At 43.8% G+C, this 23,556-nt stretch overlaps 2 protein-coding genes across 10 annotated transcripts; one reads left to right on the plus strand and one right to left on the minus strand.

The window, feature by feature from the left end:
- Nucleotides 1–889: 889 nt before the first annotated feature.
- Nucleotides 890–9,960, minus strand: rbm18 (RNA binding motif protein 18). Of its 7 annotated transcripts, none has more exons than XM_028973142.1 (6): nt 9,754–9,960; nt 9,157–9,270; nt 5,150–5,276; nt 4,894–4,974; nt 3,496–3,584; nt 890–1,615 (listed from the first exon to the last, which is right to left on the minus strand). In XM_028973142.1, the coding sequence occupies exons 2-6, from the start codon at nt 9,261–9,263 to the stop codon at nt 1,456–1,458; spliced, it is 564 nt and encodes a 187-aa protein (XP_028828975.1). In that variant the 5' UTR covers nt 9,264–9,270; nt 9,754–9,960; the 3' UTR covers nt 890–1,455. The 7 variants fall into 7 exon arrangements, with proteins under 7 accessions (XP_028828975.1, XP_028828970.1, XP_028828972.1 ...); XM_028973137.1 differs by having other exon boundaries at nt 4,888–4,974; XM_028973139.1 differs by having other exon boundaries at nt 4,888–4,974; nt 9,157–9,273.
- Nucleotides 9,727–19,835, plus strand: mrrf (mitochondrial ribosome recycling factor). 3 transcript variants are annotated; one of them, XM_028973135.1, is made up of 8 exons: nt 9,727–10,051; nt 11,786–11,912; nt 12,375–12,560; nt 12,792–12,944; nt 15,500–15,618; nt 17,879–17,970; nt 18,647–18,806; nt 19,202–19,835. In XM_028973135.1, exons 3-8 carry the CDS (start codon nt 12,377–12,379, stop codon nt 19,277–19,279), a joined length of 786 nt encoding a protein of 261 aa, XP_028828968.1. In that variant the 5' UTR covers nt 9,727–10,051; nt 11,786–11,912; nt 12,375–12,376; the 3' UTR covers nt 19,280–19,835. The 3 variants fall into 3 exon arrangements, with proteins under 3 accessions (XP_028828968.1, XP_028828969.1, XP_028828967.1); XM_028973136.1 differs by having other exon boundaries at nt 11,789–11,912; XM_028973134.1 differs by lacking the exon at nt 11,786–11,912 and having other exon boundaries at nt 9,731–10,051.
- The last annotated feature ends 3,721 nt before the right edge of the window (nt 19,836–23,556 follow it).

Raw genomic sequence — 23,556 nt, forward strand, 5'->3', positions numbered from 1 at the left:
TAACCCATTATTAACTCTACACTGTAAATAATGCCAGTGAACGGGTCCGGGTGGGGTGGTCGTCACCTCGTCCACGACGGGTTACATTTACAGGCAGAAATAAAAAAAATGTAGAAAAAAGACTTGATTCTGGGATAGAAAGTTTGTGGAAGCGCCTCTCCTCCTCCTCCTCCTCTTCCTCCTCAGCGGGTCGCGGTGAGATCGGGGTGATGCGGAGTGGAGGAGATTTGCCAAACGAAGACGAGCCCATTAAAACCACCAAGCCCTGAGGGCTGGAAGATGGAAGAAGCTCCGACATAAAACCGTCACCGCAGAGCCCGCAGGTTTCTGTGCACAACTCAGTTTGATATGAAAAAAAACACGAAAGGTTCTGAAAGGACATCTCCCCGTTTTTTTTATTCCCATTAAATTCCAGCTCCGCTGCTCCTTTAGTGCCCGATTTAGTTTAATTACATTAAGCGTTTAATCTAGAAAAATCTGCACCTTGGTTTAATGTGCGAAAAGCTCATATTCTGCAGAAATATGAGAAAAAAAGAACAAAAAGCTTCTAATTTCTGCAGAAAGGAGCGGGTGGGGAGTGTTTAATGCAGACTTGATATTTGCTCCTGCTCTAATGAGGAGACTTAATTACTCCACCGGAGTAAATGTGGAGTAAACGGCATCGCGGGGTTATACTCGTTTCGATGAATGAAGTTGACGTTTTAACCATTATATGAACAAAGATAGATGAAGACAAAGATCGTCTTAATTTTAAATCACTGTTTACAATTTAGGAATGTTTAGTTTTATGTTTTTTTTTCCACGAACCGCGATGAAATAAACCTGTGCACCCCAGTGCGACGTGACACAGAACTCTCTAGAACACAGAAAACAAAAAATAGACAGAGAGTATTAGAGAGAACAATTTTATTATTTCAACCAGATAACCGGTGCAGGGGGGGTGGGGTTCCCCTCTTTTACTCCACGTTCTGCCATGAACCCGCTGATGCAGCAGGTGAGCAGCATCCACCCTCCACCCACATAATCCCCATTTACAAACCGAAGCAGAAGCATCAAAGTAAAAATACTGCGAGGTTCACATATAAAACTGCCCGACCAACGAAGTCACTGACGTAAAAGACATCGAGCATTCGCTAAACAGTGAAGAATACAAAACGTGATTAGAAACCCCGACCCTGGGAACTGAACGAGCAGCACTACAAAGGACAATTTAGACTGACGAGATGATGGAAAATTAAATTAAATAAAAGTAACATTGCTTGCAATAACACACACTTGACACTGGTGCAGTGATGAAATTTAACAGGAATAATCTAAAAATGAGTATTTACCAATGCAAACACAAGGGCTTCCATGAGCCTTATCCAGTGGTGCAACATGTGTAAATAGACAGTTTTGTTGCATAATGGAATGAGATGTGTGTGTGTGTGTGTGTGTGTTAGTGGCATGTGGGCGTTATCTCCTGAATCTGCGGTAAGGCTTGTTGTAGGGTTGCGGCCGTTTCTTCTCGGGGGGCTTGTTATAGAGGTAAGGAGAAGGTCCAGCGTACTCCTCGTCTGGGTTGTCCTCCATCATCTGCAGCTTGGCCTCAATGGCGCGGATCTTCGCGTTCACACTTCAAAACAATTTCAAAATGTCAGTGTATTTGCAGGCTACACTTAATAAATATATATATACACACACTTGTTAATTTTATTATTCAGCCATTGATCTCATCTATATTAATAATAATAAATTATTTAATGTTAATTCCATAAATAAAATTTCAATATAAATTAAATTACATTATTTAAAATTAGTGTTTTGTTGAGATACAAAAATCAAGTTAAGAGTGAAAAAAGTGGCATAATCATCAATGGTTTTAGAGTTTGAGTCAGTGTTTTATGAACTTTTCCATTGTTAAAGATCAGCAAAAATCAAGAAGAAAATTCCACACTTCAGATCAAAAGCAGACATTCAGCATCATTAGTAGCATAACTACCAAACTTTAATGCTTTCTTTAATTATCCTGGTTGAAAGGTACAAAACCTAAAGAATTACAGAATAGATTTGTAATTAAACATCAGTTGAGTACAAGAAGTAAATACTTGTTTTCTCAATTTACCAAAAAACAAAGCAAAACATTATATTGGTTACTGAATATCTTTTATTCCTTTTCTTGTTCAAGTCAGATTCAACATTGTCTGCATTTTCTTTTCAGGACAAATGAAACCTGAGCAAACTGAGAGGAATACCAGTTTAGTATGTCCCTATAGTGACACCAGGACTAATCTACAGTCCTGAATCTACTCCCACAGTCCATCATGCGCTTTTTGTGCTTTGATAAAGGATGCAAAATTCTCAAAAGAAAAAGCATCTCACATGCCTGCCATCAAGGTGCAGAAAATGCATCTAAATTAGGTCTTGGCTCCTACTGAAGGCTTAAAACGCACCTGAGCAGAACAATAATTTTTTTTTTTTAATTACATCAAGTCTCCTTCACCGCTTAGACCTCTCTGCTGTACCAGAAAAAAAACGAGCTACCTGTCTAGTGGGTTCGTGCATTAAGAACACAAATAATCATCTCTGGTTCTGCCAAAGAGCACCCCATTACTGCACTGAGAATGATATTCTCGCAAGAAACACAAAACCTGTGGTGTAGGTGATGGTTTTGGAAAGGTTCTTTATCTCTGCCAGATTTTATTTCCCGCCCCCACTCACCACTGAACCACAGGCTGAGGTCAAAAGGATTTATGCAGATCCGCGGAGAAGTGGGACAAGGTGTAATAACAACTACAACATAAATTAAACATTGATGAAGCAGCTAACCAGAGTTCTCTGAAATATGTCAAGTTACAATGGGGGAGAACTTATCATTTCTCAATTTAAACAAATCACAGTTTCCCCTCCCCCACACACATATTTGAGAGGTTTTATATAGTTCACTGGAAACTGAAATTGCTGACTGTTTTAGTAATTTATAGCTCATGATTCTTTTACCACTTACTGTGGATTTACTGGATTCCCAGTCCACACATTACACATATTTAAAATAATTTGAACTCAAAATCACTTTCAAATGAATTTTCTCTTTTTAGAGTGAAAGTGTTCTAACAATAATGAACACTTAAAAAGAAGAAAAAAAAAAAAAAAACAGGTTCTTCTCCATTCGTGTGTTAGGTGAGTTTCGCATTTATTTGATCAGTGACTGCATGCCTACAACATTGTAGCCTTCATTTTATAATGTTTATTTGAAATGTAATGCCTTTTCATAGACGTGTCCAGGTATAGCGGGGGGTCTCCCAAACTTGGGCCACCTACCCCCATGTTTTCATTCCTAAAGTTGCGTAATTGGGATCAGCACCCTGTGATGCATGCAGCAGTCTGGAAACACAGAAGGCTGGAATGAAAACATTCTGGCAGGTGGGTCCAGACAAGATCGCTACTGAAACACGGTATGTTACAGGCCCCGCAATCCTGGAAACCAGATCAGCACTTTTAAGTAAAATCTCAAACCTAAGATTGGTTGGCATCTCCTCTGGGATACTGCAGGATGGCTCCAGACTTGCTGGTAGGTTTTTGTCTCCTCTGAAGGGCTCAAACCTCTGTAAAAAGCACACAAATAAAACAAAAAAAAAAAAAGGACAGAAAAGAAGAGAAAGGAACATGTATGTGAGAGACACTCCCATGGCTTCAGAAGATGGACAGCAGAGAATGAACCGCAGCTTCCTCCCCCACGTTGCCACTGTCCAGAAGAGGAACACTGACTGGACGAGAGTCCGTCCAGCCTGTCCATCTTACAGTGGCTCGGCAGAACTAAGGCACCGCAGGCTCAGCTGCATGCTCATCCTCTTATTAAACTGTCCCCTCTACACTGCAGAGCTCCCCACACTGTCACACCTCAGCACCTCCTGAGAACCTGCGGAGAACAGAAAACAGGCACTAAATTTAACTCACACGCACAGGACAGGAGGAATTCAGTGGAAGGTATCTGGAGAATATCGACAATTGCTTTATTAAAAAGATTGTAGAAACTCATTCATTCAGCATAAACACAAAAATTGCCATGAGATTTAATCTCTCTACAAACAAAAAAAATTCTAATTGATTCATATTTCTCAATCAGCACACATTTGTATCACACACACACACCTCATCTACAAAAACATTATACACGTGCAAGCATCTGCATGTGTCGTCCGCTGCTTGTTGTTGTCATCAAGTGTACGTTGTTAACCTTGAGCTCAGGCCTGCCTGAGCCGTTCCCTTCAGAGAGGGTGCGGGTATGTACAGGAGGCCGTGATTCTGGCCCATTCAGGATATCCTTGCTCCCAAACGGCAGCTGCCTATTGTTATGGGGCCAGGGTCGCTGGAGCGCCTGTCCCCAAACGAGCAGTGCCCTGCAGGTAAGGTCTACATGCACACACGCTGCATGAGTGTGCATTACATGGGTGCAGGTGAGTGAATGGAGAATAGAGAGTGAGTAAGTGTGGGCTGGAGAGGTTAAAGTTGGTCCCAATTCAAAAGAGCCCCTAAAAAGTCACAAATACTAATTATGCAGATTTGACACTTTCCTTCCAAATAAGACAATACACTGTCGACTATTGATAAATAGATGATTTAGATTAGTTGGGGTTCTGATAGCAAAAGATAAAAGATATACAGCATATATTTTATTATGCTGTAAATAGAAATCTTATTATATTAACAACATTCCACAAATGCATAAAATAGTATAAACAGCGCAGTATAATTACTAAATAGTATTGACCGGTATCAAAAAAGGGAGCCAGAAAAAGCTCCATGCCACACATTTCAAAAAGCACAAAATAATCCCATGTATTTTTTTTAGAGGGCAAGTCAGAAACATACTCTAAATTGTAATGTTTGTGGTTTGGTGATATTTACCTTTACCTGTGCATGGGCCCAGCGCACCACCAACTTCTTGGAAAGAGCCAGCTTCCCATTGAGCCGCTGAATGGCACGCTCCGCTTCCTGAAGTGGAAGCAAAACACCATCATAAGAATCAGGTTGGGAAATCAGAAGAGGCGTGGCCTGATCAATGGTCATTTATGCTAAAATAATATTATAGAATATATAGAATGTTTTTTTATGTTGGCAAAGGAAAGGAGAAAACCAAGTGAAGGAGAAGACCAGCAGGTCGACTTACTTCTTTCGTGTGGAAGTTCACAAAGCAGTAACCCCTGGGCTGCCCCTCCAGAGGGCCTGACTTGTGAAATAGGAAGTCAAACTGCTTCACTTTGCCAAATTTCTCCAAGAGCTTCACCAAATGGTACCTGCAAGGAAAACCAAATACATGAGTGAGGTTAACAACATTCACACATGCAAGTGGAGGTGGAGGATGGGAGCTGCTCCACTCAATGCCCCAGCTAATATATCTCGAAACCACAGGCAAAACAACAGATGAAGTTGGCACATTAAAAGAGCAGGGTCATTTCTTACCAACATCATACACAGAAATTGCCCCCCCCCAACTGTTACATAATAATAATCCTGTTCTGTCAGCTAAATGCTAATGAAAATGACAGCCTCTTTAAACCTTTTTTCGTTGCAGTAAATCTTGCATTCACACAATGAAGAGGATACAGTGTGAGGACAATAAGAAAATAAAAAAGAGGAAGTCTGAATTTCCCCAAGGGTTTAGAATGGCCTCTCAACACCTATTAGCAGTCATGGGAAATGACAGGTGCCTGATCTACAGCTCTTGCACTGGAAACATACCAGCTACATTTTGTGCTAAAGCTCTCCCAAAATAACTCCCTGTGTGACACAAGGTGACCACTTAAATGATGATAGACAAACATCATAAAGATATTATGCAACGGCATCTCAAAATGAGGAAACCTAATAGTGACTACAAATCAAATGGCAAAAGAAGTTCCTCTTAGATCATGATGCCCATATATGCACAGTACTCATAAGATTTTCCATTTCATGAAGCAAGGAATTGATTCTAATTACACAGACTGGGATTTATAATTATGCCATCTGGTTTCAGTGAATGTCAGGGAATAAAAAATTTTTTTTCCCCCACACACATTACTCAGATTTGGTTCTTTAAAATACTCTTATTTGAGACAAATCAAATTGTGTAAATCAATCATAAAATAAAGATCATGGTGAAATCCTCTGAAACAGGCTGTGACAGCCTGATTGGCACAACTATATTGTTTTGACCATTTAAGAGATATGGTAAAACCTAAAGCAGAAACTCTTGGCCACTCAGGCAGCATAAATGTTTTCCCCTCCGCTCTCTAGGGCTTTTGTCCAGAGCAGCAGTTCTCACTTTCCCAGACTCCACCCTCTTCTTCCCCAGCTTGTGGGGTCTTCCTGAAACTGAATTGATAGTGCCCTGATATTGCAGGGACAACTTCTGGCTTATAATAGACCCCGCAATGCACTTCTCTAGGGGACCATAAAACGTGCTAAAGAGAAGAAGGAGGAGGAGGAGAAGGAAGAAGGAAGCGGGGTGGTCGGCAAAGGTATGATGATTTAAGGTGTGTTCTGTCAAAAGCGTGATCCTAAGCCAAGAGACACGTATTTCAAGGTCAAAGCAACAGCAGCAGCATCCACCCACCCACCTGTTGTTTATTCTGCATAATCAAGTTATGTAAAGTCAGAATTTCTCTATGCAATATACTCTGTGCTCGTTGTCCCACTGCAAGTCATGTATCTATGATGGTGACAATAACAATATAGGTTAGCAAGGGCAGCTGTACGAGTATTTTCCCGCTTGAGCTCTGCAACTGCCTCTTCCCCCGGACGTGTCCTCCCCACCTTCTGGCTGACGGCACAAACAACCTGCAGCACATGCTAGATCCATCACCGGCCTTGAATGGTCCCCCATGGATTATGGACAGGTCAACGTGTTAGCTTCTTATGAAGACAACAGCCCCCCCACAGCCTGTGTATGTTTTTTGGTGGGCTGGGTGAGGCTCAGAAAGTTGACTATGGAACTGCTGCTCTGGGAGACATGCCAAGCGAGAGCCTGTGGAAGTGTGGGGTGTGTGCGCTATGGCAAACATGAACAAAAACACGATCCACGAGTCCCCTATTATGTTTTTTTTTAGTTGGTCTTAGTTGTCCCCTAATACTGTGGCTGAAGTATCTTTCCGAAATTCAGCCGTGGTGCAGAATTACAGCATTTTAGCCAGTCACACTATGAGATACCCCACGGTGCGCCATTTCTGTGCATGTAGCTTTAAATGCTAATGAGAGCAGCATATAGAAGTTGAGGGGGCATTCGCATAGATGATGTCATCAACCCCTTTCACAATGTTTGGTGCAAACAGGAAGTCACCGTTTTTTCAGAAAAAAAATTTCAAATAACCCACGGGTTCTTCAGAGTCTTGCGTGATGAACTAAAAAAATACACGCGTGCATAATTTTTTAGTATCCAATCACTGCAACTGCAATGCTTTGCACATTTTCAAGCCATGGCGGTCGGTGGAGTTCCATTTTTAGGGGAGGGGTGGGAAATTCTCTGGGTGGATAAATAATGAGAAATGGGAGGTAACCTTTCCCCTTATGATGACATAAGGGGAGACATTCCAGCTCAGACCGTCTGAGCTGCCGCTCTCTGAACGGCGAAGAAGAATGACCAAAGCACTCTTTATACATATCACCATTTCTAACCACTGCAGGACCATAGACATAGACATGGAGAACTACATTTACATTTTACAGCATTTATCAGACGCCCTTATCCAGAGCGATTTACAATCAGTAGTTACAGGGACAGTCCCCCCCTGGAGCAACTTAGGGTTAAGTGTCTTGTTCAGGGACACGATGGTAGTAAGTGGGGTTTGAACCTGGGCCTTCTGGTTCATAGGCGAGTGTGTTACCCCCTAGGCTACTACCGCCCTATACTAGAATTAATGTTAAATAATCTCACAAAGTGAAACAGGGGACTTTTAAAAATGAATGTGATGATGGAGAGATTCAAATAAAAACAAACGTTAAATGAAAACAAAAGGCAGCAGACACTGGGGGGTAAGGACGTCACTGAGAGGGACATTAAGAGCAAAAGATGACTGAAAGACAAAAACACCAAGAAGGATTTAGCCCTTGATGGAGAGAGCGCTGAAATGTTTGGCTTGCTGTCAGCTCATAAGCGATCACCATTCCTCAAAGGCCGCAGACAGCCTAATGTTCAGATGTTCCCCAAGTGCTGCCTGGGGGTCACTACTTTTCTAATATCCAGCAACTTAAACTAATGAGTGATCCCACAGTGAGCTCAGACCTGGTCACTGCTCAGCCTTGACTTACCTTTTACCCCTCCTCTTCTTTGTCAAAATAAATCCTTCCACTGAGCAGACCTACAGATGGCATGGTAAATAATCTGCAAAAGCATTGTGCCTCACGTCCCTATTGTTATTTTTAATGATTAACGCATTTAGAAAACTTTATTTAGAAAAAAAGAATAGTAAAAAAAAAAAAAAAAAAACGGGGAAAAAAGTGACTGCCTTTAGGTGAATACTGACCTCATTATACAAAATTTCACTGCTGTGTGCTGCTCCGCGAGGGGGGAACTCTGGAGTAGGGGGTTTGCTACAACAAACACTCCCAGCATGTGAACTAATTAATCTTCCCAATCACCAGCCTGTGGGCATTCGCTGCTGTTTTCATTTGAGCAGGTTATTTAAAGAAAAACAGAAGGGAGAGTGAGCGAGTGAGAGAGAGAGAAATAGAGAGGGGAAGGGAAGGAAACGCCTGTCTAGACACCGATCCAGGCAAGCCGTACATTTTCCAGGAGTCATCCAGCCATGGAGGGAAATCTCTGCATGTGCCATGCCCCACCCCCCTGCCCCCACCCTCTTTCAGGCCTCCCCCGAACACAACCAGCACCAACGCTGTCCACCTTCAGCTGCAGTTGCAGGTTGACAGAGTAAACACACCAGGTGAGTGAGGAATGATGGAGGCCGCTTGGCAGAACAGGTCTCTGCGCCTGAGTGGCTCCCTTTCACACGGCCCCTGGTCATCTGCTCATTCTCCAGTGCACGACACACACACGCATGCGCACACACACCTCATCCATCATCCATCATCTTGGCAGCTCCACATGTCCGGCTAAGAGGCAGCAGCAGCTTAAGGAGGTAACAAGGAGGGTCTCACTTAGGCAATGGACCTCCATGTATGTGATATGAACACGCTTACTCTGTGATTTTGGGGTCAATGTTTCCAATCCACAGTCGATGGCCCTCCTGTGATGAGCTGTCGGATAGGATAGAGGCATTTTCCAGTGTCTCTGCGGTCGACTGCATCTTGGTTCTGCTGAAACAGAACAACTGTGTAATTATGGTGTTTATATTATATTTTTTGTCCCAAAAAGAAGCAATCAAACATAAGGCTTGTTTAAGACACAAGAGTGTACAACGATCACGTGTACAGTGTCACATGTGACAACTAAACACTTGCACTTCACTACCAGTCTGTGAGTAATTACACTTCATTGAAAAGCGTTGAAATCACATTTTAAGTCTATACAACACTGGCATATTTTCAAGAATTATCGCCAACATTTAAACGTATTATTGCCACGTGTACTTTGAAGCGGGTAAACCTACCCGGTCCTTTAGTCAGCTAAAGGAATAACCACGACATTTAAATTACTGTCGGAATAATCCATTGCAACATAAATTCCCACAGGAAAGAGTCCCAGATGCGGAAAAACTTTAAAAAGCAGGTAGCGCGTTGAATTGCTGGCTTGCTAAAACATAAACAAATAAAAAGAGACCGTATTAATTGACCGACCTGTACAAAGCTGCTGTCAGCCGCTATAGGGAATACACAACTGAATACCCAGTGTGTTATGTTGCTAAAAAAGTATACATAGCGTTATATTTTGCAGGAAAATATTTCGTTTTCCATGTCGCTGTGGTTGATCGTGGTTAGCATGTAACGCACCAGCGTCGGCGCTACAGAACGACGCACAGCGCGATATTGGGTGACGCTCAACCCAACAGCCGTCCATTAATGATGACGTCAACAAACAACGGAAGTACGAACGGAACGCAGCGGGCCATGCGTTCTGTCAACTGATGCGCAAAAAGTAAGTGTTAAAATATTTTGGTTCTAAACTGGTGTGCCGATTTCGTGTATCGGTCTCTTCGGCGCAGGTGTTTGCTAATTGTCGTTTATTGTAAATGCCGCGTTAGCAAATTAGCCGATAAGCTAAACGACCTTCCTGTAGACGCTGTAGTATCAGTGGTCTTCATTACTCCTCTGAAGGTTTGTAGACAATACAATCATCATAATCATATTTGTATTTTTACATACAGAGTGTTAATGATTAATTGAAAATTAAAGTAGTTACCGTTTACCGTTTTACCTTTTACACAAAACAATTACATATCAAACTATATATATATATATATGTGTGTGTGTGTGTGTGTGTGTGTGTGTGTGTGTGTGTGTGTGTGCGTGTGCACACACGCCTTACAATACTTTCTGTTGGATACTGAAACTTTGCAATTTTAAATGCCAATGCTTGATGAAATATCAAACCTATTTAATAATATCAAGTCAAGTGTGATTTATTGAAACACAACAGTATTCCTCCTACCAAACTCAAACCAACTCAGGACAATTTGAAGTGCAAAAAAAGTTGGGCTGCCAGTTCATGCAGACCTGTTTGGCACACATTTCACAGATGGCAAGCTGTGATATACACAATGTAATGTTTGGTTTAAATTTTCTGATAAGTATTTTACCGCTTTGAACTGTGCTGCTGCATGCTGCAGACAATGTGGGCAGCTGCTCTCAGTCTATGCGGCTAAATCCAACCAATCCAAGATGCAGTATCTCTACAGAACACCTGCGTATCACCTTTCTGCCTTGCTTCATTTCTAAAGACTCGTCATCATCAGTTTCAGTCTCTGTAAAGTCCCCCTCTCTCTGTCTCTCTCTTCTTTCTCTCTCTCTTGCTAGAAGTGTGTCTTTCAGCGAACCTGCACCATCTTTAGATCAGAGAAAAAAAAAAGGTGCTTACATGGTTTTTGGTTCTGGGCCCCTACCATCACAATAATAATGACAGACAACAGTGTTGCAACTGTGACAATACAGAGGGTGGATCCTCTCCTGCTCTTACTTCAGAGATACAGATCCAGGTCATGTTTTGACTGAAGTGATTCTTTATACCCAGAAACACTGAATGGGCCACGCGGAGGGGAGGCGCACTGCACCCCCTATACAATTTTCTATTTACAAATTTGAAACTTTTTTTTTTTTCCTCTTTACATTTGACCACACATCAGCCAATTATGGTTGGAGCAGCACCCTCTGCTGGGTAGGCTTGTGCTGGTTTGCAGACGAGAGTGTAGTTTAGACAGTTTAAAGTGTAGCCATATTCAGATAAATATAAATTACAGTATTGTCACAGTGTCAACACTACAAGTAACTAACAGTAATATAAATAGCATTTTATGCATAATTAGATTCATTGTATTCAGTGAAACTACAGAATTAGACATTTATTTGAAAATTAGACATCTGTGTGAGTTACAGTTTGCATTTAGGACATTTAGCAGAAGCTTGTGTCCAGGACAATGTTCATAGGTGCTTTGTAGTCCATATCTGATCTTCATACCTGTACAGCTAAACTTAAATCAACATCTGCTGCTTAGCAGTTAAGATTTATACCATCACAAGTCCTATTAAATGGCATAAAACCTTGCACTAAAAACATAGTACAATTAAGAGAATAATGATGAATAGGGTCTTTTGTAATAGAGATGTTATGTGTATTTAGTCCACCCCTTGAAAACTTGTCTTTAATCATTGCTAGAAGATGGGAAGGGACTAAGATGTTTCAAAGACAACAGGAAGTTGTTTTCACTACTGAGGAGCCAGAGCTGAGAACACAGTAGTCTGGATGCATGTCTTGTTCTTCTTTTGATAAGAGGAGGGTCAAGGTGAGAAGTGCTTAATATTATACAAATCTGTTCATTTACACGCTTTATGTGTTTTACATTATTAGTGTTTGGTTGCATGAGCTTTATGGTTTCCTTAATATAAGTTATCACTATTGGCTTTCCTAACATCAGCCCCAGCATTGGTCCAGGAGGGCATATTGTCCCATACGCTGAGCATCTTGTCTAACTTTAAAAACGAGGTGTACAAAAAAAATTTCAAAGTCATGTGACTGAAAATCATTGTATGAAAATATTAGTATTCAAACTGTATCAATGCTGTGCCAGGATTACAGATTACCTACATTTAAAGATAATCCCTCAATGTGCTAACAATGAACACTGAACTACGCTTTGAAATATGCAGTAAAAGTAATTTATACTCAGTAGACTTAGTAGTAAATGCATAAAATATATATCATTCCTTGTAAAATTGTACTGTTTTATTCATCCTCTGTTGTCCAGGAATGGCACTGAATCAGCTCAGCCTATTGCGGCCGGCTTTGGGCCACAAGCTGATGGCCGTTGTGAAACCCCAGCTGGGTGGCAACGCAAGGGTCCCCTTTATTCTTCTGACCAATGGCTGCCTCAGAACTACCACAGCTCACCCCCCTTCTCTAGCATGTTTCTATGCTACGAAAAAGAGCAAAGGTAAGCGAAGCACTAGCTGTCTTTCTCTGTATGCCTCTGTCTTTCTTTTATTAATTCTTCAAACAACCATGGTAGTGGAGGTGTTTTTGCGTCCCCTATACTTTTCTAACAACAGCACCGTACCAGGATGCAGGTCTCTCTCATCTGTGTATCCAGTCTTTCATCTGTTCATCCTGTTTGAAGCAATCAACCCCCCTTTCTTCCACTTTTATGTTTGTCTTTTTGTAACAGCTAAAGCTAAGGCACAGCCAGCCAAAGTGAACATCAACTCCTCGCTGGTGGAGGACATTATCAGTTTGGAGGAGGTGAAGGAGGAAATGGAATCCATCCTGGAAGCCCTGAAAGATGACTTCAGTCGCAACCTGGGCATTCGCACCTCTCCAGGTCAGTTTACAAATGTATGTGTTTTATGTACATGAAGGAGTGCAGAATGTCATTCCGGTGTTTCTGATGATCATGGAGCAGCTGACTCCAATTTGAACAAACTGCATCCGGGTCAGCACCTTTCACCTCATTGGACGAGTCCAATTTCAAGGTGGAACATTGAGGCCACTTTGAGGAAATAGCAGCAATAGACCTGTTTTTTCCAAAGAAATTTCCCTCTTCACTCCAGATGCAAGATTATTGACGGAAACAGAAGGACTTAGACTTGTCAGGTTATTCAACTTATTCAACTAGATGAGACGCTGGAATTAAATGACATCATTATACTCTCATCTGGCTTCCATTATGTGTGTGTGTTGGGAGGGAAGTTACCTCCACTGAGCTGGGATGGAACACAATGCGGGACTTAATACGGTGACCCGCAGTCTGGGCACACGTTACAGTGGGATCAGGAATGACCGTTGCACTCTTTGTATGAACACTAGTGCATAGCGACTTAGATTTGTTTTGATTAATGTGGTAATTCATTAGTTAAGGTCATTAACTTGCAAAAGCATATAGCCTGCATTAATTCAAATGCAAGCATCGCTTTTGCCTCAAACTATGGCAAAGCAAAAAATAAATAAATAAAATAATAAACTTCTTAAATAAGTGCTCATGCCCATCCCTAATACAGATCAGCACCATTCAAGCAAATGTACCTCCCCTCAATTTTGTTGGCACTATTAAGATTGTGGATGATAATTGTAGATCAATCTTTTTTTTGTTTTTTTTTGATTGCTCGCATATTTAATTTCCACCTGGATTTTGTATTAGGTGGTCAAGCCTGGACCAGCTCACTTATTTAGCATAATAGCTTCCTTGATTATCTTTAACTGTGATAGAGGAATGTGCATGCTTTGTGAAAGCATTGGCAGATGTCATAGAGATGGATAGATAGACATGCACACACATACATACAAACATATAAGGCAGGATGCACACCTGAGCCTTTTGTTTTCAGTGAATATGAGCGCACCAGCGCAGTGGGCCAGAACCTCCAGCCAAATCCTGCTCTCACTGGCGAGGCACGTAGAGAACCTATTGGCGACGGGGAAGGTTCTGCTCAGCTACGTTCACACACTAATCTGTCTGGCTGAGGTCGCGACAGCGATGTGAAAAGATACAGGTCGATAAATAAATAATGAAATCTGCAGCCATTACTTGTCTGAGAGTAGTAGGGCAGGTCCACTGTGGCTCTTGTTTTGATTCCCGATCAGCCAGACGAATTTCACCATCATCCACCCGCAGGTACGCAAGCAGAACAAACAGGGCCACTCCTCAGCTCCTCCTTCCAGGCTTTGTATCCCTTTATCTAAACAGAGAAGTGTTTTTTTTTTTTTTTTTTTTTCTTTCTTCTTTCATGCCTAGATCAAAGTGCAGCAAGAGCGATGGTGCAGTGTAACAAATATCAGCTACAACCCCTCATCACCCCCACCCCAGAACAGACGTGGGCATACAGAGAGTGATGTAAGACAGAAGATGGAGAGAGGGAGGAAGCAGTGGTGTGTGAGGTGAAGCAGATAAACAGAGGAGACAGACGTGTGGAGGGAGAAGGAGGAGTGGGGGAAATGTGTAGGGCTGAGGTGAGGTAGACTCCACACACTGTCGCACAGAGCAGCTGCTTCTTATCACTTTATGTTTTCTAAAGGCCAAGGGACACGAGAATTAGTCTGGAATATGGTCCTTCCACCTTGCCTATAGAAATATACATGTTAATTGAGAAACTAGTTTCTTCAATGTAGTGTTCTCTTAGTGGAGTAGGGATTTTTTTTTTTTTTTTTTTTGGCTGATACCGGTAATAAATGGCAGGTTTCATTTAAGGGTTTACTAATATACTGGATATGTCAAAATTACTTGTCTCATATATATATGTATGTATATGTGTGTGTGTGTGTGTATGTGTATGTGTATGTGTATGTGTGTGTGTGTGTGTGTGTGTGTATATATATATATATATATATATATATATATCTCAACATGAAACTAGGCTCCAGCTTTGTGTGTGTGGATGTTTGCATGTTCTCCCTGTGTTAGAGTAGGTTTCCTCCTGTCACTTAAAGGTTTTCTTGAGTTGACGACTCTAAATGAATGGGCCTTGGGTTAGTGTGTGAGTGAATGTAGTGGATGCGAGTCCTGCGCCTAATGTTTGAGATGGACAGCTGCAACTCCTGATTGAGAATAAGCTATTATAGATAGTACGTAAGGCAGTGAGTGAGAGGAAATTGATTTACATTTACAACATTTATCAGACGTCCTTATCCAGAGCGACTTACAATCAGTAATTACAGGGACAGTCCCCCTGGAGACACTCAGGGTTAAGTGTCTTGCTCAGGGACACAATGGTAGTAAGTGGGATTTGAACCTGGGTCTTCTGGTTCATAGGCGAGTGTGTTGCCCACTAGGCTACTACCACCCTATATACATAGTGTTCTCTTAGTGGAGAGAACACTGATTTACTGATAAGGGCTCTAATATATATAGTTCATTGTGTATCTCTGTGTTACCTTTCTTAGGTGCCCTGGACCACATTACAGTCACCACCAAGGACGGCAAGGTCCCTCTAAATCAGATTGGTCAGGTCTCAATGAAGTCCCCGCAGCTCATCATGGTCAACATGACCGGCTTCCCAGAGGTACTGTTTCTGAAAACCCTTCATCATTTGGTGTCACCATGAAGCCTGAAATCTTTTCTCCTGTGTAGTAGGAAGGTCGAGCTGCTCGTACACACATGCTGCTGGAACATAAAAAAGCCTTGTGGGGTCCCGTCCAGCTTTGCTTCAGAGTGGTTGATCGATCGTTCAGGGAGCCCCTTTGTTCTTGTGAGAACGATTGAAACGGAGGCCAAGAGTTTGCGGTGAGCTGTCAGGCACAGGAAGTGACCGCGCTGTGCCCCCTAGAGCCAGAGGGCTGAGCTCACGCGGGTCATTTTTCCCCATCTGAGCTGACTCCGCCAGCTCTTTTTCCTATGTGTCCCCCAATCTCTGCGCTCTGCTGCCATTTTCATTCCTGTTAACAAGAGATGAACTGCCCAGCATCCTAAGCAGCATGTGGTGTATCTTTTAAAGGAGTTTTCAGGTAGAAATCAAATTCCAGATGAGGCTCTCTATGGAATATGTGTGAAGTCTTCAATACAATTAAGCAGCAGCTCAGTCTTCCTGCAGCTCTGAGGGCACAGCGGTCTTTATCAGCTGGTTCCAATGTGCTCTGCGCTCTGTTTTGTGATGTCAAACGGTATTATACAGTGGTAGTAGCCTGGTGGGTAACAAACTCACCTATGAACCAGAAGACCACAAAGTCACAAGTTCGAACCCTACTTACTTCTGTCGTGTACCTGAGGAGGACATTTAACCCATTTAATTCTTACAAATCGATTTTGGTATAGAAATGTAAATAGACACAGATGTGACTAAATAACTGATATCATCCATGATCTCACTCTTATGAATGGACATCGTATTTCTTCCATATGTTAAGGGGCTCGAAAGGTGCTGTGGCTGTAAAGCAGCAGCTCAATTAAAGTGCCCTTTTTCTCTTCCTCCTTTTTTTTTCCCGTTAATGTTGAGGGGCGTGATTATGCGTGTGTGGTGTGTGTAGGCATCATTAAAAAGGTGTTTTCTTTTGCTCTGTTCTTTTCAAGCCAGCTTTGAACTTTGACTATTTGGGACCATATTAACCAGAACACAGTCTGGTGTTTACAGAGCCTGCTGCAGGGTTCCAGTCATTTTCTGTAACCACCCGAGCAGTTGGGGAAATAATGATGAATTAAATTCAGAGAGCAATCAAACACAAGCACAGGCTCTATCTATCACTGAGCTCGGGAGAGGAACCAGAGAGGCAAGAGGCCGGTTCTTTGGATGCGTTCAAGGCTTTGAAGCCCCCTCCCCACTCTTCCGTATTAGGCATAAAAAAGCAAATGCTCAAAGCTGGCTGCCAGGGTTTTCAGAGTAAAAAAACAAAACAAAAGGATGGTTAAAAAGAAAATGCATTTGTTTCAAAATGTTGAAAGCAGCGCATGTGAATGGTGTCGTCTCAGATTTGCTCTTGGTTTCCGAGCCAAGTTCAGAAATCTAAACCCGTAGAGAGTGCTGTGTGGGACCCGACTTCACAGGGAGGATCTATGTGTTCCTGTTAAACACCTCCATTACGTGATTTCTGGCCTGTGCACTTCACCACACTGGGGTACAACCGATAATATCTGTGTATCTTGTGCTCAGTCGGTTGCACCAATCAGCATCCTGCCCTCCAATTCCAGAGAGCCTCGGAGTTTATCAGTCCGCAGACTGCCTAGCCTCACACTCCGCACTCACCACCTTTCCCACTGCAGCCCCTCTGCCCAGTGCATTTTGGGTAAAGCCGCCAGAGGCCCCAGGTGGAAGTCATCAGAAGGTCGACGCCCTGTGCTGTGACCTCTCAGCCGTCTCCCAGTGGAGGAAGCCCTGACAGCACCCTCCGGGCGCTTCCACACTGCGCACGCTCGCTCTCCGCTTGTCCCCTGCCGTTCCTGAGCTCTAGGTCTTGCTCCTGCATGGCAGACAGATCCCACCCGGGTGCAGAGGGCACCTGGGTGGCATTGAGCACTGAAGCCACACTGTGTAAAGGGGCGGAGCTCTGGCAGCAGCATCCCAGGTGGTCCAGGGAGCTCGTTCTGGCCAGGAGTCGGTTTACATCAGCACGGCTATGTTTAATTACAGCCGAAATCCCTTTTAAAATGATTAGCTCATGTTAATGACTGTATTTACAGATGCACGGGCTCTACTGGCTTATTTATCTGGCAGTTCACGTTGAACCGCCAATTGGCTCCTGTTGTGGTCCGGCCGCTGCCGGGTGCCTCAGCGGGTAATCGGCTGGCAGTGATTAACCCCTGCTAACATCTCGTCCCCATGTGTGCCCCAGGCAACAGCGGCTGCTGCCCGCGCCCTGCGCGAGAGCAGCATGAAACTCAACCCTGAGGTGGAGGGCACCATCATCAGAGTACCTGTTCCCAAGTGAGTTGATCGAGGCCCAAGGCTCCAGTCCCTCCCGCCATTCACTTTCTCTCCCTTTCTCACCTCACCCCCCCCCCCCCCCCCCCCCACCACCACACTTGTCCTTTATTTTATCTACTTTTTTTTTTTTTTTTCCAGTTATTTGTTTGTGTATTGTGTATTGAGACCAGTGAACTAGGAAAGGAAGACCAGTATCCCACATTAGGAATGAATACATTTTTAACATGCCAGAGGGAACCTGCTTTTTTAAAACCGTTTTTTTGACCATGTATCTTGTCTGCCAAGCTGAATAGCCTGACGTGCTCAAAGACACAAAACTGTTTGATTAGGAAGCTGTGCTGCAGCAGCAGGTGCCTGTCAGGCAGCAGTGGCTTGGGGGTGGGGTAGTGGCGGTGGCAGGAAGCGTACGTCTCAAGCTGCAATCAGACTCGGCATCGGAGCCACATTTGCATTTCCAAAGAGAACGGCCCGCTTGATTGGCTTGAAATGAGTAATTATGCATATTGTTTGCAGTAAACAGACACTACTCTTGGACTGTTTGCAAATGGTTGGATGCAAATAGCAGTTGGAAAGGCGCATGTTTGTACTGTGACCTTATGAAAGTCGCGTGATTAGGGGTGAGTCGGGTCAATTATTAGCCTTTCCAAAAGCGCGCACCCTTCTCTGTGCACGACAGGGTGACGCGCGAGCATCGAGAGAACTTGGCCAAACTTGCCAAGCAGTTCGGCAACAAGGCCAAAGAGTCCCTGAGGAGGGTCCGGTCCAACGCGGTCAGCCGGGTGAAGAAGTCCAAGGACACGGTCTCCGAAGACACGCTGCGCTTGGTCGAGAAGCAGGTATTGGCGTTTCTGTTCCGCTTGTTTCTGAAAGAATGATTTTTCCCTGAGTTGGATCAGAACAGACATGTTTCAGTGTTCCAGAACGTTCTTTTAAAGATGAGTGCCTCTGCGGTGCTGCTCGTGGTTATTGTTACTATGCTTTTCAAAGTGCAGTCGGTGCCGAACTGGTTAATTGGTAGAGAAATGCATTGGTGATTAATGCTTAGAATGTGATACAGGTTTCATTCCACATTCTTTAAAAAAAAGGTCTTCATCATCATAAGGTCTGTTCAGTTTCTTATATAAATGACTCTGTCCTTAAATGCCTCATGTAGTATTTCCATTTTCTACTTAAAAGGGGAAACGCTTTTACAGCCATTTCTTTAAACGGACATTTTGTCTTGTCCCTTCAGGTTCAGCAAATGGCGGACAGCTACACGGTGGACATTGACAAACAGTTGGTCACAAAAACTAAGGAGCTGCTGGGATGACACGTGAGCGCATCTGCCCCCCTTTTATTACAGATCAGAAAGCAGCCGCGCTCTGCGGCTGGACGTGATGAATTGCAAACAAGACTGGATGTTGGAAGAATGGCTCAGCGGAAGGTGCCGCTCACCAGCGTTTCTTCCTAGCGTGTAAACAAGTGTTGGCATGGCACGCCAGTGGCTGTTGGCGCTGCTGTCTTTGTGACTTCAAACAAACGGCACGAGCACAAATGGGTTTTTAATGGGATTCTGGGTCCTCCTCCTAATCAAAGCAGTGCCACAAGGCGATGTGTTTATGTAAAAAGCACCGCACTGGATGTAAACTCTGTGGCTTTTTACCAGCTGACAGGGAGGAGTCCACATGTCAACGCTCCTGCCAACATTTGTTTCACATTCATGTGTAGTGTGCGAGCCACTCTATAATCGGGACGACCCCATACAGTCATTTATGAGAATTAATGGTAAATGTACCAAAGCAACAGAAATAAATTGCATGTTCACTCTCTCGTGTGCCTGATTTGATTTCCGCCCTCACACTGGTCACATGCCACTTTGTTATTGAAAGTTCTGCCTTTTTTTTTTTTTTTTTTTTTTTTAGCTCAAGCTAAAGGACCGTCACAGTTTCACCGGAAAAAAAAAAAACACTATTGCTGTAGTACCTACCCTGAATACACTGACACAATGTATGGGGTCAACTGAACAAACAGTTGTGCACGGCAGTGTACGGATGTATGGTGTTTTGGCGGCGGAGCAGTTAGGATTATGCACTGGTTCCTGGGTCCATATGTCAGTAATTTGGGGGTGGGAAGGGGGGCATTGTGTACCTTGGCCTGGAACAGGGGCTCATGATAGATGGAAGGGTGAAAAATCCTGAGTTCCCTGGCTCCGCAACACTGGCCTGAAAATTGCTTTCAGCTGATAGCTCCATTTCACGTGACATTTATCAAGTGGATTACTGTACGTCTCGCTGTTTACTACTACCACGACGGTGCGGATGGGGGGGTGGCAGCAGAGAGGCCTAATGTTTTTCCTTCTGTGCCGTTGAAAATATACAAGCAGAAATTGACTCGGTAAACATGCACAAATGGCTAGTGCATCGGGATGTGGAACTAGTGAATGGGTTCTTTTTATTCTCAGCATTTTGAATAGTAAAAGCATTTAACGTGTGTGTTTGTGTAACTGGTGTCATTCTCTGTATTAATAAGTTAGTCTGAGACCTCACTTTCTTGCTCAGGCGCTCTCTCTCTCTCTCACACACACACACACACACACACTTTCCATTCTCTCGGGCCTCCTCATCCTCTCTCAGTTTAGCGCCCGTTTTATATGCAGATGATCCAGGAGGGCTGAATAATTCATCACTCCAGCCTTCGCGACAATGGAGTAATGCCGATGTGCGCGGTGCGGTAAATGCCGCCACTTGACCGGCAGCCGGGGTCTCCTGCGACGAAGCGGTCCTATCACGCGCGCTGATTACGCGTCGCGCGCGCGCCGGACGCTCGAGAGCGCGTTTAATCACTTCACGGGCGTCGAACCGGCTCCCGGACGCGCGCCGCGTCGCCGCGTCTCGAGTGCAATCAGTTAAAGCGGCCGAGACGGCGGGCTTTGTTCCTCCGGGACGTCCGCGGCGCGCCGCATATGCAAATTTCCACGAAAGGCGCGTCTTCCTTCGCGGGATTAGAGGGAAGGGCTGAGAGGTGGACCGCGTGGGTCGCTGCGAAAACCGGGGGGGGGACAATTACACGCACGCCGCCAAAATTCCTGGTTTTAAGAGAAATTGTCCTTGACACGCGGGTGACGGTGGCGGACTGTGCGGAACGGAACGGAGCCCAGATTTAATTCGCCTTATGATCATATTTGGGACGTTTTTATTACAATAATACTGATATTAAAATAATCAATCGGATGACCTTTTGCACACGGGCGGAGAATCGGATGAAAGAAAGTGCGTTTTCTTTAACCCTCAATTTGATTAAAATTGCAGATTAAAATGTGACAAATGAAAACACACCTTATATCGCAGGAAAAGTTTTATTCTCGCACGAGGTGGCGACACCAGGCAATAGATGAACCCTGAAAAATACATCCACGACACGCTGCTTATGTCGCTGCCGTGGAAATAGAATCGTTTCGAGCGAGCCTGCAGAGTCGCGCCGATCCCCCGTCTCTTTAAACTGTCGCGGCACATTTTCGCGATCTGAGGGGTGACCGGGGGTGCGCGACCCCGCAGCCTGGGACTCGGAGCACCTGCTGCGCGTCCCGGCCGCCACCGCGGCTCCAACACGGCGCAGCGTGGTCGGTGGTTCTGCCACGAGGGGCACGTCGGGGTCTGCAGCGTCACTTGCAATGAACTTGAACAACGTGCACGGGCCGGATGGCGCCCCCCCCCCAGTCAGATGTTTTTAATCCTCATTTTCCTCGGACTGCCCTGGGGGGCTCGCTTCGCGCTGATGTATCTGCTCAAATGGAAGAACGAGGGGGGGTGGAGGAAAAGCGACTAATACATGATAACTCCCTATGAAAAAAAAGACTATCACTTGGAAAGCAAATGCTGGGACTGGACAGGAAGTCTACTAATCTGTAACCCGATGCGAGAGGAAGGAAGGGACTCAGGAACCAGCCTTCAGAGCTTTCACCAATCATATTCATCACAGGGCCCGGGCCCAGACTCATTAGGCCACGCCGCTGCACTTAACTAAACATCTTTTCCATAAAATAAATGCTTCCAGGTTACGAAACATCTGATCTCGATTACCGAGCCACCGCGGCCGAAGCTGAAGCCGCGGCGATGGAGGCGGCGGGTGATATCGGACCCTCTCTGCCGGTACCATGGCAACCGGTGTCAGGTACACGCCGCTGTGCGCACTGTCCATCCGAGTGAAAGATGGAGGGGCGGGCCGATGAATAATTGGTTCCTGATGCAGCTCCCCTTGCGTGGAATATTAATTGCATCATGATTGCCCCCCCCCCCCTTTTTGTGTGTGTGTGTGTGTGTGGGGGGGGGTATCTTGAAGTTGATATTGTCTGAGGAAATTAGGCAATATAAATTTGAGAGGTCTGTGCTTGATGGGGTCAGCTGTCATTCAGCTTTTGTGTAAAGACGTACATCTGGAGGGGGGGGGGTTAGAATCTCTTATGATTTTGCTGTAGAAAAATTGACCAATTAAGCAATTTCATTCGGGATTAATAAAGTTTTCTGATTCTATTTTATTCGCTAGTCCAATGTAGGTGGAAAAAATAGAAGCGCTTTTGGACTTTGTGTGGCGACCTATCTTTTTTTTTACCTGTATATTTTTAGTAAATAAAATATATCTCTATGTATGTATCTCATTTCCATGGCGGTGGTCCCTCCATCCCTCCAGGTCTTTGTAGTTCTGTACACAGGACTGACCAAAGCAAAATTTAGACAATACACCCCCATGTGTCAGATAGGGAAACAGCAAGTTACTAATCGTTTGGACATGCAGGCTTCAGTATAACTTCAGTGTTTCTATATAATATTACGGAACACCACAAAGTCACAGGTTCAAACCCCACTACCATTGTGTCCCTGAACAAGACACTTAACCCTCCACGGGGACTGTCCCTGTAACTACTGATTGTAAGTAACTTCAGTGCCTTTTTTGTGTGGTTCTCACCGCATGTCTCATGTCATGTGCTCAGCACTAGCAAAGGTTCAAGATGAAGTGGTGTTGGGCAGGAAGGAGACCGGCCACATTTTGTGCAATGCATTGGGGTGTGTGTACCTCATAAATAAAAAGACACAGATCGTCATGCTGTGGAATGAAGCAGTGTAAGAACATAAAAAAAGTGAAGTGATTGTCACATGTGATACACAGCAGAACTGCTGTCCTGTACTCCTCCTTTTGTTGAATTGAATTAATTGATTTGATTGATCTTTATTTGATGGATCACACTTTTACCAAGCAACATTTTTCAGTCCTGAGGTCGTCTTCCTTCGCAGTTCTGAAGCTGAAATGAAGAGGAACAGGACATTCTGCTTCTTTCACTGACAACCGATAGAGGGAGACAGGGGTCGAATAAGTGAGAACCAATTTGGCGCTATTACTATTCACTGTAATTATACGTAATTAAGTGCTAAAGCATAAATTTCATTTATCCTAAATTTAATCAACACCTACTAATCAAGTGTATTGATTCATTATTTTTGTCTACTACTGTAGATAATGGATTCACTTGCTTTGAGTAGGCATGGGGTGTTAGTCTTAAGAGTTTAAAAGAAGAAGGAGCCAATATCTTGAATCTAAGTGATTACAATTTTA

The sequence above is a fragment of the Denticeps clupeoides genome, chromosome 3, assembly GCF_900700375.1.
Source record: "Denticeps clupeoides chromosome 3, fDenClu1.1, whole genome shotgun sequence".
Taxonomy (NCBI): Eukaryota; Metazoa; Chordata; class Actinopteri; order Clupeiformes; family Denticipitidae; genus Denticeps; species Denticeps clupeoides.